Raw genomic sequence first — 17,723 nt, 5'->3', positions numbered from 1 at the left:
TGTGATGGAGTTTTGGAACACGGCTTTCTAAAAAACTGATATACCTACGTTGATTATTACACAAGGGCCTGCCAATGTATGTGCACTTTACAGCTGGGCTGGGAGTGGAACGGGACTAAGGCCTTCCAGCTGTTGTTGGACTAAATTCCCATCATCCTTCACAATTATGGCCTTGCTGGCTGAGACTAATGGAAATCAGAAGCCAAAAACATCTGGAGGGACAAAGGTTTCCCACACTTGTTTACATAATAAAAGAGGCAAATATAGCTCTTTTATACTAGTACTTGCATGGCTATGACCCAGCTTGTAGTAAACATTCTGTGCTAGGATGGGCTATGTGTAGTACTCCAGATGTTGGACAGCAGCTCCATTCAGCCTTAGCTAGCATAGCCGATGATGAGGGGTGAGAGGGAGTTGACAATATTTGGAACACCATATGATTTCCACTCCTTCTCTAGAGCAAGGATGGATGGGAAATATCTTTAACAGTGAAGAATAAATTTATTTTCAGAAAAGTTTGGGAAGGGTGAGATTCATGCTCTATTCACATGGCAGCCCCTGTTAAAAATGAATTGCTAGGTTGTGTGATTGTCCAAGCACTCTGTCTCTTCCCACTCTTTACCTTGTCATTTTGTCCTTAGGACAGTGCTTAAGAGCTATCTGAAGTGGCCATATATATTCTCCCCATGTTACGCCCCTGCAGTAGTTAAAAGACCATGGTTTTTCAGTTTTATTTCTTTAGTATCTAATGCCCTTTATGCTTTGCTGAGTCCTTCCTTGATCTAAACTTACCCTCTTTATTAAATTAATGTTCTGCCTCAGTTAATATTTGCCCTGCTTCCTGAAGAAGGTGCTTTCATGCTAGCTGTGTCTCCAGGGAGCAGTAATTCTTATGTTCCAGTGGTAGCTGCCAACAACAGGAAGAGCAAACTCTCAAGCAGAGGATCCAGCAGAACTGAGGCCCAAAAGAGAAGTGTAGTCCCTGCTCAAAAGATTCAGCAATCCTTTTTCATGGTGAGAAAGAATGTGACCTATGTAGGCATTTACGGCTGCAATCTGCATTAAAAGTTTAGTCTCTTGCAGGAATCCAAGTGAGAGGTGTTAAGGCAATGATCCAAGAAGCAGCAGCCAATTTGGTCTCTCATAGCAGGAAACAAGAATTGTATTATGTGTGACACAACCACCACTGCCACACAAAATCAAGGGCAAGCTAACAGGGGAACCTACAGAATTCAATTATGAGGCTATGATGGGGCTGTGGAATGGGGGGAAGGGACAAAAAAAAAGAACCAGGACATTACCAGAAACCTTCACTTTCAAATAGAGATTCAGGTCAATTCCATTCACAACCCAATTTCTCCATCCCGTGTTTGACTTCAGCTCACCTGTAGGGGAGCTATAAGTTGTCTCATCCTGGAGCTGGCTGCGTTGGGTCACCTGTGTGCTGCTGGCATCATCTTCTCCCGTCTCCGAGTCTAAAACAAAAGAAAGGACAAGGTGGGAAGGGTAGGTCAACCTACATTATCACCCTGAATGCCCAATCCCATTTCTTATATATAACTCAGACAGGATTGGTGAGATCTAGAAAATTCAGTTCTCAGTATTTGAGAGAGAGAGAGAGAGAGAGAAGTTTCTTATGGAACAGATAAGCTCAAGAGCATCTCAATCACAGATTTGAGAGGTACAGACACCAGGAAGCAAATCACAAGAGCTCTTCTATTTAATCACATTTTCTGATTAACATGATTACTGAGTCATTTTAAAGAAATCAGCTTACTAAACATTTCAGCTAGAAATATCAGGATATTTAGCTAGCCCAAATAGCTGGAAGTCTAAACAGGCGAAGACAGAACTAATCATGTCTAGAAATAGCTTCCTGTTTAGATGGGGAAAAGACAATGAAGGTAGCACTTTCCCAGATCATATATATGTGTTATAATATATATGAAAGGCCCTGCTTTTTTTACCATGTGTGAACATCAAGTAAAATTGCTACAAGAATCTGTATCAGTTGTACTAATCCCTAATCACATAAGCAAAATATACAAAATGAAATCAATATATGCTTTAAATGCCAGTAGTAGAAAAAATATCTTCACTAACCAAAAATATAGTCCTTTGGGGTTGAAATTGCTCCTTACAGATAGCTTTAATGTTACATTACTCTGTAATTCATTATCCTTTTCTGATGTTGCTCAGGTTTTTTTGATGAGTCAATGTGACAAACTCATTTGACTCTGGCACGTAGTAATCACAGCTAAAATGTTGGCAGCAAAAATACTGCATGAGTATTCCCCTCCCTCACTAAAAGAATTGCTGGCTAAATTGTGGGAAGCTGGTAGAAATGTCAAAGCATATGAAATATGCCTTAAGGCTCAGAGCAGTCTGCATTCAGAATCTTTTAGGACAAAATAGTCTCTTTTTACTGTTTTTATTAAGAGAACATAACATATAAAGAAAACCTTGTATAAATAGCTGTTAGTTATTGCAAATATTTTTCTGTATTCTTTATTACCACCATTCTTTCTATTTTTAATTAGTGCCTAATAAACTATTGAGCTGAAGAAGGAGATAAGCTGTGTCTTGAAAACAAAGCCCTATGCAGAATAGTGGCAGGTGAATTTCTCTTGCATAATTACTGCTGTACCACCCCCAGGGCTCAGTTTAAGAGACACACCAAGGGTGCTTCCAAATCAGGCTTTTATTGTGAAACTGTCCGGCCTCATTTATAAATGTCTATAGTAGAGTCCAGACAACACATTCTTCCATTTATAAACAACTCCCTACCCAAGCATACCCACCGATTCTTCTGTCTTTATTCATACGGCATAAAGTACATTAAAGAGAGAAAGAGGAAACAGCTGGATTTTTCTTCTGGTGGATGGGAGACCACCAATGAATATCAGGTGTTGTAGGTTATTTTTCAGAGGAAGGTATTGGAGAGAAAGAGAAAGGCACCACGTTGGCCCACAAGTTTCCAACAATACAAAGCGATTACCTCAAATCTTACAATGTAGGGTAAGGGAAGGGGTTAAGTATCCCTGCCACCATTACCTTTCTTCTGCTTCCAATTGTAGTGGACAATTATACACAATTATATGCAACATACCACTTGCAATTTGCTCCTTGGTTCAACATCTGTCTCAGAGAATGAGTAGGATTCTAAGAGTTATTACAAACTATCCTTATTCCAAGTTTATTGCAACAAATATATTGTGCAATAAAGGTATCACTGCTTGAATCATAGAATCATAGAGTTGGAAGAGACCGCAAGGGGCATCCAGTCCAATCCCCTGACATGCAGGAAATCTCATTCAAAGCATCCCCGACAGATGGCCATCCAGCCTCTGTTTAAAAACCTCTAAGGAGTGAGATTCCACTACACTCCGAGGGAGTTGTTTTTTCCACTGTCGAACAGCCCTTTACTTTCAAGGAAGTCCCCTACGGTTGTTGAGGGGAATCATCTTTTCTGTAGCTTGCATCCATTGCTCTGGGTCCTAGTCTCTGGAGCAGCAGAAAACAAGCTTGCTCCCTCCTCAACATGACATCCCTTCAAATATTTAAACAGGGCTATCATATCACCTCTTAACCTTCTCTTCTCCAGGCTAAACATCCCCAGCTCGTTCCTCATAGGTCATGGTTTTCAGACCCTTCACCATTTTAGTCACCCTCCTTTGAACACATGGCTCCAGTTTCTCAACATCCTTTTTAAATTGTGGTGCCCAGAACTGGACACAATATTCCAGGTGGGGCCTGACCAAAGCAGAATAGAGTGGAACTATTACTTCCCTTATCTAGACACTATACTTCTATTGATGCAGCCTAAAATTGCATTGGCCTTGTTAGCTGCCGCAATGCACTGTTGACTCATGTTCAATTTGTGGTCTACTTGGACTCCTAGATCCCTTTCACACGTAGTTTCATTCAGCCAGGTGTCACCCATCCTATATCTGTGCATTTCATTTTTCCACCCTAAGTGCAGAACCTTACATTTCTCTGTGTTGAAATTCATTTTGTTAGCTTTGGCCCACCTTTCTAATCTATTAAGGTAATTCTGATTTTGATCCTGTCCTCAGGGGTATTAGCTACTCCTCCTAATTTGGTGTCATCTGCAAATTTGATGAGTATGCCCCCAATTCTGTCATCCAAGTCATTGATAAAGATGTTGAATAGCACTGGGCCCAGGACAAAGCCCTGTGGGACCCCACTGGTCACTTCTCTCTTGGTGGTTTTTTGTTTGTCTTTATTCCAAGTTTAGGTTGGGCAAAGAAGAGTCCTTACACATTCCCAGAGAAGGGCAGAATAAAAATATAAATTAATAAGTCTTTGGAGTCAAAGACTGAGGGGACACATGAGGATGGGTAAACTACAGAGCCCTGGAATCCATCCTTTTCTTACTCAGTGGGTCCTATGTGTGGACAGCATTTTGTTTGTTTTTTGGAAGCTGCATATTTCCTTTCTGTGGGACCCTTTACTGCAGAAATAAGAGACAAAGCAGGGAAAGTGTTGAGTGACACTGGGGGTGGCTGAGGAAAAGTCAGTGGCAGACAGGGCCATGCAACTGCAAATCAGAAAGTGAGCCTTTGGGGTACCTGTAAGCTGCCCTGTGGTGAAGGGGACCAAAGAGCTAGTTGGGGATGATTTCTAGCAGAATAATATATCTATTCAAAAGGTTCTATGCCATCCTTCTACTTTTTTCACATCAGCTAGCAACAATTAAAACCACTGATATACTACTATAATGGAATAAAATTACTGAACAATGCTAACATAAAAAAAAAGACTGAGTATAAGTGTAATTGCTGCTCCCCGAACTGTTCCTCCTTTGGCCTATTTTTGTTCAATGAAAGAGAACATGGGAGATAAATAGGTACACTGAGCTATGTGGTTTGGTCCTCAATATCTGTCTCTATGGGCAACAGAGTAACAGCCTTAATATTGAGATTTGCAAAGATACCATCAATTATTAACTGATGCTGGAAATGGGTAGTACTGCAGCCATGGGTATGTCATACAAAGCTTGTTGTACAATTATTTTTTTTTAAAATGTTTAAATTGAAATAATATTTAAATATATAAATGCAAAGTGATACACAGAAGATATCCTCTCCCACGCAAACCCACAAAGATACATGCCAAAAACTGTTAGGAGACTATGAGGTCGCATATTTAGACCACAGAGCAGCAAGAGTATGTGGAAAGAGAAAAGAAAGAAAGAACCAGTGAAAATGGTGGTAGGCTAAAGAGGAGAGAGTAAAGGAATGGAAGCATGATATAGCATGATTCCTACCGTAACTTTGCTTTCTGCAGGAGCGGAAAACTTCGCTTCCATAGGGGCAGCAAGAAAGAGAGAGACACGTCAACAAAGTGTTACCATACAAACCAGCCCAGATTCATGAATACCATAATACACAATGAAGTATCTAGCTGGCCTGTAAAACCCAGAGAAATTTAGGAGGATGCATGTCCAGGGAGAACGGCCACATTTATACACATATAAAGACAGAAGAACATCATCTTCTGAATGAAGGACAGGGGTTGATGGTGGAGGAACCCAGCAACCCCTGAAAACTCATAAAAACGGAGAGAACAAGAGATAATAAACATGAGCTCACTGAACGAAAAATGAATCAGTGAAGGTAGTGGCCCAGAAGCTTGGGCTGGAGGAGGGGGTTGTGACAGGCATTTCTCCCAATAACCACTAGCACTGGTGGCTCAGTGGTTAAATGCCTGTACTGCAGCCACTCAGTCACAAACCATAAGGTTGCGAGTTCAATACCAGCCAGGGGCTCAGGCTCAAGTCAGGCTTGCATCCTTCCGAGGTCGCTAAAATGAGTATCCAGTTTGATGGGGGCAATTAGCTTACAATTGTAAACTGCTTAGAGACTGGTTAGGTGGTATGAAGCGGTATATAAATGAAGCTGCTGTTGCTGAGCTATTATTTTTATTTTTAAGAACCTAGTTCAGGATTACTGTTATGAACAGTGTACTCTCCTTCCCCCCCCCCCACTCCTCCTACTACAAACAGCAGCATCTACATATGTGTCCTTGCCTAAGAAACTAACCTCGAGAAGTGCCATTTGGACACAGTAAACCTAATATCCCTGAGGTGGTGGCTTTTCTCTCCTTGTAGATCTGTTAGTGCAATCCTTACATGTGTCTATTCAGAAGTAAGCCCTACTGAGTTCATTAGGACTGACACCCACAAAAATGAATATAGGATTGCACCCTATAAAACTTAACTTGCTGAATCTGACCAAAGTCAGTTTACTGCATTATTCTGCTTCTGACAATAGCTAACATTCTACTGTCAAGAAGCTCACAAACAGGGAATGAAAATGAGGGTGTACTCCTGCATTCCGTTCCCAACATTAGACAGTCCAAAATACACCATCTCTGAATAAGCAGGATCCATTATGATATTAGGAGAGGGAGGCCTGAATTCTGTTGGTCCTGGCTAGAGTAGACCCATGGGTGAATCTACTTAGTTGTGACATTACAAAAGAATTCAGGCCACAGAGTACGAATTCCAACTCCACATCTAAAATAGTAAATCCCACCCCCTCTTTCTCTAGCTCTGCATACAATTTTACAATTTACTATTCTGTGTTCAAATTATCAATTTTGTTTCTTTGAATATGCATGGAGTTTAGTGTCACCCTACACAAGAAGCAAAGGTAGCTATATCAACCTGTAAGAAAACAAACCCTACAGAAATCTACAGTAGGACAGTATCATTTTTACAACTAGCCTAGGTGTTCTAAAATAGCATGTAAGCTTTTGAGTCCTTCCAATCTAATAAAGCTTTACAAATTAAAAAAAAAATTTTTGATTGGTCTTAATAGAACTGTCACCCTAGTACATCTGCTGGAATTTCGCACAAAATAATGCAAACTTCTCATTTAAGTCATTGCTTTTGACTCTTCTTCCTCTTCCCAGAGAGAGAAGATTCCTCACACACACCCAAGACCGTACTATCTGGTAGATTCCAAGCCAGTGTGGAGTGGCAAATCCTTTCTGGCTTTTAGTCCAAACTTTAAAAGAATTGTCCAGGTTATTGAACCTATCCCCAAAATAGTTTCAGCACTTTAGATAGATCCAGACTAAGTTTAGGCTGAAACCTGGAACATCCCACTGACACAGTGCCTTCAGCCACCTCTGCCCAAAGCACAATAGCACCTGGTTTCACTTTCTCCCTTTGCTGGGTTTATCTTCTTGTTCCCAAAAGTGCAGAGCTTCTATCGTTTGAAGAACACCAGAGCTGCCAGCTTTGAAGAGGTATAATTTTCCCCAAGGCAGAAACATGGAAACATAGTGAGATAAACTGTAGCTGTTTGGCACCACTTTAAATGCCATGGCTCAATGCTAAGGATTTTTGGAATTTATAGTTTCATTAGATATTTAGCCTTCACTGTCAAAGATCTCTGTTGCCACAACAAACTACAAATCCCAGGTTTCCACTGGATGGATTGGCTGGAACCATGGCAGTTAAAGCAGCGGCCAATGAAGGGAACAAGAGCTCTCAAAGAAGATAAAATTACAATAGGGTTGCCATGGGAAAAAGATGATCAGTTAACAATGGTGTGGAAGAGAGAATTTCACAGGTGCCTAAATTCTACCTGCTGGCATTTCCATGCCTATAATGTATGCTTTAGTTCCAGTATACCTTTTTTTAGCATCCTAAAAGAACTGGGGTATATCCACACTACACAGCTATAGTTGTTTGGTATCATTCTAATTACCATGGCTATTCATCATACAGACTCCTAAGATTTGTAGTTTGGTAAATTCTCTAGTACATTCCCCTGAACCACAAAACTAGACTTCATTGGCTGAGAATGCTAAGTAACTCACAAAACTCCAGATCCCAGGATTCCATAGGATGGAGCTTTCCTGTTAAAGTGATATCAAAGTGCTATTATTGTGTTGTATGGATACAATCTTAGGCCTGTTACAGACTGCCAAAATAAAGCTGCTTCAGGTCTCTTTGGAGGTATGCTGTTTAAATGATGCATGCATCCTAAGAATCCGGAAGCCGCACCAAAGCTGCACTCCAGTGCTTAGGAATGGAGTGTGGCTTTGGCGCAACCTCCGGACTCTTAGGTCCCATGCATCATTTAAATAGCATACCTCCAAAGAGACCCGAAGCAGCTTTATTTTGGCAGTCTGTAACAGGCCTAAGTCTCCTGGTGGATCTATCGCTATGTATGGGGAGCTGATTCACAACAACAGATTCAAGCCTGGTAGGTGGGACCTCTTCTCTCTCACTGGAAGGCATATCTCTTTCACAAAGTGGCAAGAGTAGGAACTAATCTGCTTCTAGCTATGTGTACACCAAAAGTGGTTTGTTAGCAGAGGATTTGTTGACTGAGGCTTTCCTGCCTTCAACTATGGAAGATCTGACTACCCAGCTAGTGTTCCCCACCATGACTATAATTGAAGCAGGAAGGGGCAGAGGTAATACAACGCACCATGCGTGAAGCGCCCAAAACGCCGTGAGTGGCCACCTTTCTGGAAAGAAAAAAGAAAGAAAACAGCATTATACCTCAGGTGCAGGAGACTAAGATGGAGAGACAGGTTGAAAAATAGGAGGCTGGGCAATGCTCACAGGGTAAAGTCACCACAGTTACTCACAGAGACTCCAGATCCACATCAGAAGGGAAATTCCAGGGGAAAGCCCACATGCACAAGCAAGTGCTTCTGCTTCCAAACTGTTACATGAAGGACCATATCCATCTAGATCTAGATGCCAGAACTCAGAAGTGTTACCTTTTTTGGATTACATCTTCCAGAAACTTCCAGCCACCATGCTGGCTGGAAGGGGGAGGGATGCTGGAAACCGTAGTTCAAAAAAGTAACTTCTCTGAGCTCTGGTGCTTTCCTCCCATCAGGTCTTCCAGGGCTTCTAAGTAGTACAAGGACCTTGGGCGGGGGACAAAAACCAGGGGTAGAGAAGTAGACACCTGAGTTCTTGTCATTTTGCGAGTGATTTAGAAGGCAGGAACAGGTGGCTTTCTGTTTTTCCCAAGTAGAATCTCTGATGAAGATGAGTAGACATCCCACTGCTTGAACCCTCATTACACTGTATACTAGCAAGTCCTGAAATGATGAGAGTCTGCCACAGTTGAAGGATCCGCACAGAAGGACAGGAACATCTTTAATGTTTCACCACAATCACCCCAAATTCACCATTTTCCTATAGAATTGTGTTGTAAACCCGTGTATATGTATGCATGTGCACACAAGCACAATAACAACTGCAGGCTTCCATGTTGCCCTGGAAATAGGTTTCACTGATCCCGATCATCATGTTCCTCTCTGTGGCTCTAAACAGGAACCAAGACTTCCACAAGCTTTCTGTGGAAAAGGCTCATTTGCACAGGGATTCAACTCTAGCCAACCTGCTAAGTGATTGGTTGCCCAGGGGACAAATTAGTCATGGTCTCCAGCAAAGAAAGACAGTCATCTCAATTCAGCATCAGAAAAAAAAAAAGCTGTACATCTGTGCTTGTAAGCACATATGCATGTGCACACATAGAGAGAGCAGCTCAGGTACAAAGCCAACCATATCTCATCCCCAGCAGCCCTGCTGTCCCCATCTCCCACCAGCAAATCTGCTCCACCAGCTAGACTTTCATAATACTCATAGTGAAGTGGCACACCTTGTGGAGCAATAAATAGAGGTGACAGCATCAATCTGTGATGGCTGAGAGAGCTAGTCAAACAGGCTGCTGGCATAACAGAGATGGACGTATACACACACAGAGACCCAGACAAACACATGCAAGTGCACACACGCGCACACACACACACAGAATCTATTGCCTTGTTTTCTTCTTTTGCCTTTGCACTGTACATCAATCTGGGAGGGAGTTATCAGATCCAAGGAATTCGACCCCAAAGAAGTAAGTGCTCCCAGCTGCATTTGATCTACTCCAGGTAGATTTGTATTCTGACGGAGGCAGCTTGCCCCCAATAAGGCTGCTGTTGGCTGGAAGCCTGCATGCCAGGCCAGGAAGATATATGAACAGATTAGCTGCGCTGTTGATGGATAATTCCCCCATTAAGAAATGAAAATGCAATCAAGGGCCATTAACGGGTACCTGGCTGGCATCTGCTTGAGTCAGGCATATGGCATTGGGCAAGCCCTAGTTCCAGGATCACATACTAAAAGTTGGCTTGCTACTCAGATACTGGCATGCCAGCCAAATGGGCACCGAGGCAAGCAAAATGTACCCTCATTACATAGGGAATAGTATGAGCAACCCAGTAAATGTGCCCCAATACCTACCAGACATCCTGCTCACTATGCTTAGCACTAGGATAACCAACAAAGATGAAATAAGATCTGGTACGTGAGACAAGAATTAGGCAAGCAAGGTGTTTTGGACAGCAGTACTGGAGACTGCTTTAAGGTAAATTGGCATAAAAGGAATGGAGCATCCTTGGCCATGGCTGGGTGTGTGTCTGTGATCTGCCTGAGATTCTGGACCCAAACATCTCCCTGGGCCCCTGGCCATCCCTATCAGTCAGGGTTTGTCCTTCTCTGTTATGTTCCACTCATGTTCAGCCTTCCTTGCATTCAGAAACAGGTTGGAGAGAAACAAATAGTAACAGCCACCTAGTTGTAGTGCCTGTTAGTCCTTTCTCTGCCTGCCAGTTTGGGGTGCCACATCTCCCTGCTCTTCCGAGGAGCTCCTAAGGTGGTCACAGGAGGGAAGATCTGTCTGCTCTATCTAGAGGCCTCTGTATCACCCAAGAAGGCAACAAGCGCCCGGGTGTTTCAGATCCCAAGTCCACCTTGCCCAGCCTACTCTTTCCAACCAGGGACAGCCAGGTGCTGCTGGGGGCAATTGATAAGCAAGGAAGGAAGTGAGAGCCCTTCCTGGTGTTCATCCCACGGTGGCCAGACCTCCTCCTTTTCCAGGACAGGTCCTACATTCCAGTCTTCTCTTCTAAAACAGCATGACTTAAGAAGCATGCATTTGCAATGATAGGAGGGTTTTGAGCTTGTCTTGGGTCATGTCCTCCTTCTTTCTTCTTCTTCTTTTTCCCTGGAATGCCCTCCGTTTTGTGTTGCCTTGCCCTTTTCAGTGGGGAGGACATGGGGGGGCACCCTGGGCTTATCCACCACAACATGGGGATGTGGGGGCGCTTTGGACTGTGAGTTCCTGCAGGGCAGCATGGGCTTGGCCTGGATGGCCCTCGGGGTCTGTCTCTTCTGTCGATGATGCTCTGAGCATCCCTGCTTGCTTGCTTCCATCCTAGCTGCTCCCCTGAGAAGAAGGGAGGTGGGTCTGGAGAGGGACAGGAGAAAGGAGGCAGATGCAGAGGGAAGGAGATGCTAGAGGGGAGGAAGGAAGGGCAGGTGCTAAGGGCCCCGTGCCCTTCTGGAGGGAGGCCCCGAGTGCCCTGGCTGCCAGGAGGATCCGGGCTGCTGGTGGGGCCAGGGGCTGACTGAGTGACGCAGAGGGGCTCCCCTGGGCATCCTGGCCGCAGCCCCTGCTCCTGGGCCCTCTCTCGGCCCCATCCAAGCCAGAGGGGCCAGTCCGAGGCTGGAGCGTTTTCAGGCTCGGGACGGGAGAGCCCTCTTGGCCGGCGCCTCCTCCCCCCCCCCCCCCCCCCCCCCCGGGGCCCCAGAAGCAAGCCAAGGTGGGCACCCTCGCCTTCTCCTCCCCCCGCTCTCCCCCTCTTCTGCCCTGGCACCGCTTCCAGATGTGTGCCTTCTTCCCCCTCCTCTCCTGCCCCCTCTGCTGCTCCATTACCTGGAGTCGCTTCTTCACCCAGATCTTCTTCATGTCCCCCTCCCCAGCAGCCCTCTCCCCGCAGACCGCCTGGGCTCCTTCCTCCGCCCAAGAAGGTCAGCGCGATGCGGCGGCGGCGGAGGAGGAGGAGGCGGGGAGACGAGGCAGGGCTGCTGCTGGGCCCCGAGCAGAGAGGAAAGGAGCAGGAGGAGGAGGAGGAGGAGGAGGAGGAGGAAGGGGCATCCTCCCAGGGAGGGAGGGAAGGAGGCTGCCTCTGCCGCCCGAGAGAATGACAGCGCAGGCGGCGGGGGGAGAGGGAGGGCTTTGAAGGAGGAGGCCGGGAGGGGCCACAGGAAGGCTCCCTCCCCCCCCCCTCAGCCAAGCCTGGCAGGGCAGGGCAACCCCCTTGTTACCAATCAAGGCATTTGAAAAGGACTTTTCCTTCCTTCCTTCCTTCCTTCCTTCCCCTTTTTTCTTCCCTTCCTTCTCTCCCTCCCCTTTTCTTCCTTCCTTCCTTTCCTTCCTTCCTCTTTTCTTTCCTTCCTTCTTTTCTTTCTCCTCCCTTCCTCCCTTCCTTCTTTCCTTTCTTTGTCCTCCCTCCCTCCTTTCTTCCTTTCTTTCCCAACTTGGAAGACTTGAGAGGACATGTGACCACCCTCAAGGCAAGAGGGTAGGTAAAATAATAATAATAATAATTATTTATTATTCGTGGGCCATAAATCAGGATCAGGGCAGGTTACAATCAAAATAAAACATAGTAAAATAATAACACAATCCCTAATCCACAATTTAAAATAGAACAGCATAAAAATCAGTTATTAAAATCGCAATTAAAATTACAGTAAAATTTACTCCCCATTGCAATGAGGCGGTTTAAGGGAGAGTCAAGGAGGCATAGCTGTGGGACAGTGGAGAGGGCCCATGTATTAGTCTGGGAATGCCCACCGGAAGAGATCTGTCTCAGTGGCTTTTTTAAAGGCCTCAAGAGATGTTAGGTGATGGATCTCCCCCGGTAGGTCATTCCACAGTCTAGGAGCGGCCGATGAGAAGGTCTTCTGGGTAACTACAGCAAGTCTGGTCTTCTTAGTCTGTAGTAAATTTGTCTCAGAAGACCAGAGTGTGCAGAGTGGATTGTATGGAAGGAGACGTTCCTTTAAGTAAGCTGCACCTAAGCCATGCAGGGTTTTAAAGGTGATTACCAACACCTTGTACTGTGCCCAGAAACTAATTGGCAGCCAGTGTAAAGATTTCAGAACTGGAATTATGGTCACCTCTTGATTTTCCGGCAACCAACCCGGCTGCCATGTTTTGGATTAACTGAAATTTCCAAGTTTGGTACAAGGGTAGCCCCATGTAGAGCACATTGCAGAAGTCCAATCAAGAGGTTACCAGAGCATGTACTACTGTTTCTAGGTCACCCAGCACCAGGTAGGGTCATAGTTGGCATATCAGCCGAAGCTGATAATAAGCGCTCCTGGCTGTCACATCTATATGAGCTGTCAACTGAATGGACGAGTCCAGGAGCACTCTCAAACTATGAACACAGTCCTTTCGGGGAAGTGTGACCCCGTCTAGGAATGGTGACCATATCTCCATACCCAGGTTCGTGTTTCCTATAGCAAGTACCTCCATCTTATCTGGATTCAACTTTAATCAGTTTTCCCTCATCCAGACCATTACCGCCTTAGAGGTAAGGTACCGCCAAGGAGGCTGGGCAATGCTCACAGGGTAAAGTTACCACAGCCACTCACACAGAGTCCAGATCTTCATCAGGAGGGAAATACCAGGGGAAAGCCCTACACACAAACAGATCCTTCTCCTGCTCCCAAACTGCCACTACATTAAGGACCACACCCATCTAGTTCTAGATCCCAGAACCTGGAAGTATTACCTTTTGGGGGGGAGGGAGATTACACCTCCCAGGGTCTTCCAGCCACCATACTGGCTGGAAGGGGGTATGCTAGAAACCTTAGTCCAAAAAAATAACTTCTCCAAGCTCTGCTGCCTTTCTCCTATCAGATCTTCTATCACAAGGACCTTGGGAGGCACTAAACCAGAGGTAGAGAAGAAGACACCTGAGTTCTTGCCATTTTGCAAGTGATTTAGAAGGCAGGAGCAGGTGGCTTTCTGTTTTTCCTAGATGGAAACTCAGAAGAAGATGAACAGACATCCCACTCCTTGGACCCTTTATTCTATACACCAGCAAGTCCTGAACAGATGAGAGTCTGTCACATTTGAAAGATTCACCCAGAAGAACAGGAATGTCTTGCATGTTTCACCACAGTCATCCCAAATTCACCACGAAAATGATCCTGTGTCCCGTTTTCCTATAGAATTGTTATGTAAATATGTGTATAGATAGGTGCTGGAAACTGTAGTTCAAAACAGTATCAAAAAAGTAAAAAGAGGCAGAGATCGTGGGACTTTGGTGTCAAAAATTTGTGAGCACCAGTGCCTCTGCTGCTGGGCATTGCCTAGGACTTGACTGCTCCTTCACAAGCTCACCTTGAAGGAAGCCCTGGGACAAAAGAGATCCCCTCCATTGTCAAACAGTTGTTATCCCCAACAAGAACCAAATGCATCTTCCATGTTCAAAGGCAGTAGTACCAAATTACTGCTGGCACTTGTGGGCAAAAACAAGAAAAATGTCCTCACCTTCTTGCCCTGCTGGTGAGTGACATTAGGCTGACCATTGTAACATGCTGGATGCTGATCTATAAGAAACCTGCTAACTGTAATCCTCTGGAGGGGACTGAGGGACCAACAGAAAATTGCCACTAAACAACATTTCCTAGGATTCCTTGGAGAAAACCATTGACAGGCTGGTCAATAAATGAAGTAATATAGGTACCACTCAGAATATTTAGTGCAGTAAAGGTCTCCCAAACTGCTTGAAGTTTACCAACCATAAATAAGTTAAGAAAATATATAGCAATAGTCCTTCCCTACTCTGCTCAGGAAATAGATTGGGTCCCTGAATCTTTTTCTTTCCCAGAAACTCAGTTGCTACTCCACATACCTCTGAGGAGTCATGGATGAGGTGACTCCTCTATTATTTGCCACACTTAACATGACTCCAGAGAAACTGTTAACATCAAGTGTAAGGTTAGATTAACTAGATTTTATCTACTGAGTGAACTCAAGGAGACATTGGTTGTTTAATTTTTTAAAAAAGAAGGAAGGGAACAGGAGAAAAAAGCAACGTGGGCAACACCTTTAAGATTAATTGGTTTCTATTTTAATGTGAGCTTTCATGGATACAAACCCACTTTTTCAGATGCAGTAATGAGTGGCATAAGGCCTTAGGTATAAAGCATATTTGTACAGTTGTGGGAGTGGGACAGAATGCAACAGAATCTAGAAAGATGCAAATCATGTCCCTTGCCCCTAAATTTTCAAAGCACCGGGTGAGGTAATACAGGTCTTTCAGATCTTTACAGTGATCAGTTAGTACTGATATGTGAAAGTGATACATCTGTTTAGCAAAAGTCAGTTTCACTTGATTCAAAACTCTCTCTGAGAAGATTCCTTTTGTTTTATGTGCAGTAGGGAGGACACTTCTTTGTGGTGCACCATGAAGCCAGTGTCTTTGTTCTTCCTTTGTTATTTCCTTCTTCCTTCTTCTTCAAGGACTGTAACCTGTAAATCCCATACTCTATGTCCAGAAAGGTTGAAATGTTCTACAACTGGTTTTTTGGCATTGCCATTTCCTGTGTCAGATTTGTGTCTGTTAATCCTCTTGCATAGAGACTGTCCAATGTAGAGTGTAGAGGGACATTGTTAGCATAAGATGGCATATATTATGTTGGAAGAAGAACAAGTAAATGTGTCTCAGATGTTGTGGGTGATGTTACTGGGCCTTTCAGCAAAGTTGGCATCTGGGTTTGTGGCAGGGTGTCATCCCTATATCACCATTCATGTTATGTATCCTGTTGTGAGTGAGCTGTTTAAGATTTGGAGGCTATCTGTAGGCCAATAAAGGCCAGCCTCCCAGAGCTTGTGAAAGGGCTGTGTTATTCTCCAGAACTGGTTGTAGCACACTGATTATGCATTTGAGTGATCTCAGGTGTAGGTGATCACTATGGGTATTCTGTCACTTTGTGGTTTTGGTCTGTCTTATAATAGATGGTTCCTGGGTATTAATCTTAACTTGTTGATTTGTTTCTTCACCTCTTTAGATGAGTATCGTAGTTTGTGAAATGCCTGTTATTGATCCAAGAGTTTTGAGTTAATGAGCCTTATAGCATGATAAAAGAAAACTAAAATGGAGTAGAAGAGTAGCGGTTTTCTCCTTGCCTCTCCACATGCTGTCATAGCACTTCTGTTCTCTTCCCAAGGGAGACAGTTATAAAAGTGTTTGCCAAATGGATTTTTCTAGCACAACAAAAGACACACTGGTGGAACTTCTTAAGTGATTGCTTTCCATGCAGCCAAAAGACAAAGATGTCACCAAGAAATTGTAGGTAGAAGAGAGGTTTCTGGCAGCATGTGGTGGAGAAGTGTTGTTCCATGTCAGTCTTGAAGATGTTTGCATACTGTGGTGCTGTCATTTCCTACTTATGGCCATCAGGCTCACTCTCGGTATAAGAATTCGACAGGATCTTACACTTAAATTTGTTCTGTAGCTTCAGTATGTCTTAACTCCTACTTTCTGGACTATGATTCCCAAAATCCCTTAACCAATATAGCCATACATTAGTGATCATGCTACATGGATCCTGTAGGATGGAATCATGACAGTTAAAGTGGTATGAACAGTTAATCTTGAAAAGACAGCTGAATTTTTTATAAAAAGTCTTTAACTGCTTGTGGAAAGATAGCAAGGAGGGTGCCAGTCTTAACTCTCTTGAAAGGGAGTTCTAGCCTCCAGAGGCTGAGACCAGCCACAAAGAAAGCCCTCTTCCATGTTCCCATGAGATGTATCTGTGTGGATGTGTACAGACAGAAGACCCACCCTAGAGGATAAAAATGTGGGCATACTCATAATCTGAACAAAGCACTATTTGTGTATGCCTAGGCTTTGTAATGCCTTATTGACTGCAACAGGACAGTGTAACTTAACCTCAATCAGCTTATATGAGGACAGAGAAATTGGCTAGTGGGTCTTATCTGAGCATTCCTGATCATATAATGGCTTCAAAAGTAGGAGTGGGCTCTCTCCTCTAGGCTTGCCATAACCCGGCTGCAACCGGGAACTTCCTGATTTTGGGGGCCCCGGGCCCCTCCCGGCACGGGTGCAGCCCCAAAACCGGGAGCCCCCCGGTTGCAGCCTGGGTTGCTGCGACCCTGGCAGGCCTCGCTGCCCTCCTCCTCCACCTCGGGGAGGCGGGGAGGAAGAGGAGGGCAGCGAGGCCTGCCTGGGGCGCAGGAGGCGAAGCTGGAGGCAGTGCCTCCCCACGTGCCTGCGCCACCCTCCTCCTCCGCCCCCTCTCCCCCAGGCCACGCGGAGGAGGCGAAGGTGGAAGGAGGCAGCATCTCCTCTGCGCAGGGAGGAGGAGAGGAGGCGGGGGAAGGTGGCGCGGGCGCGCGGGGAGGCGGGGGATTCCCCCGGGATTCCCCCCCGCAAGGCCCTGGATGGGGCTCCACAATCGCGGAGTCCTCCCAGGCCTAGCTGGGGCTTGGAGGACGCTTCCTCCCAAGCCCTAGCCAGGCCCTGGATGGGGCTACGCTATCGCGGAGTCCTCCCAGGCCTGGATGGGGCTTGGAGGACACTTCCTCCCAAGCCCTAGCCAGGCCCTGGATGGGGCTCTGCGATCGCGGAGTCCTCCCAGGCCTGGCTGGGGCTTGGAGGACGCTTCCTCCCAAGCCCTAGCCAGGCCCTGGATGGGGCTACGCTATCGCGGAGTCCTCCCAGGCCTGGATGGGGCTTGGAGGACACTTCCTCCCAAGCCCTAGCCAGGCCCTGGATGGGGCTCTGCGATCGCGGAGTCCTCCCAGGCCTGGCTGGGGCTTGGAGGACGCTTCCTCCCAAGCCCTAGC

The 17,723-nt window shown here is 45.3% G+C and overlaps 1 protein-coding gene across 1 annotated transcript in view; it reads right to left on the bottom strand.

The window, feature by feature from the left end:
* The window catches only part of SPEG (striated muscle enriched protein kinase), a 174,049-nt gene that overhangs the window by 105,282 nt on the left and 51,044 nt on the right, over positions 1-17,723 (bottom strand). The window contains 1 exon segment of the mRNA XM_042458763.1: positions 1,386-1,475. Within this exon segment, the coding sequence (XP_042314697.1) occupies positions 1,386-1,475 (90 nt within the window).

The sequence above is a fragment of the Sceloporus undulatus genome, chromosome 1 (assembly GCF_019175285.1).
Source record: "Sceloporus undulatus isolate JIND9_A2432 ecotype Alabama chromosome 1, SceUnd_v1.1, whole genome shotgun sequence".
In the NCBI taxonomy this organism is placed as follows: domain Eukaryota; kingdom Metazoa; phylum Chordata; class Lepidosauria; order Squamata; family Phrynosomatidae; genus Sceloporus; species Sceloporus undulatus.
Note: the sequence above shows the minus strand (reverse complement) of the source record. Positions and strands in the feature narration are given on the sequence as shown.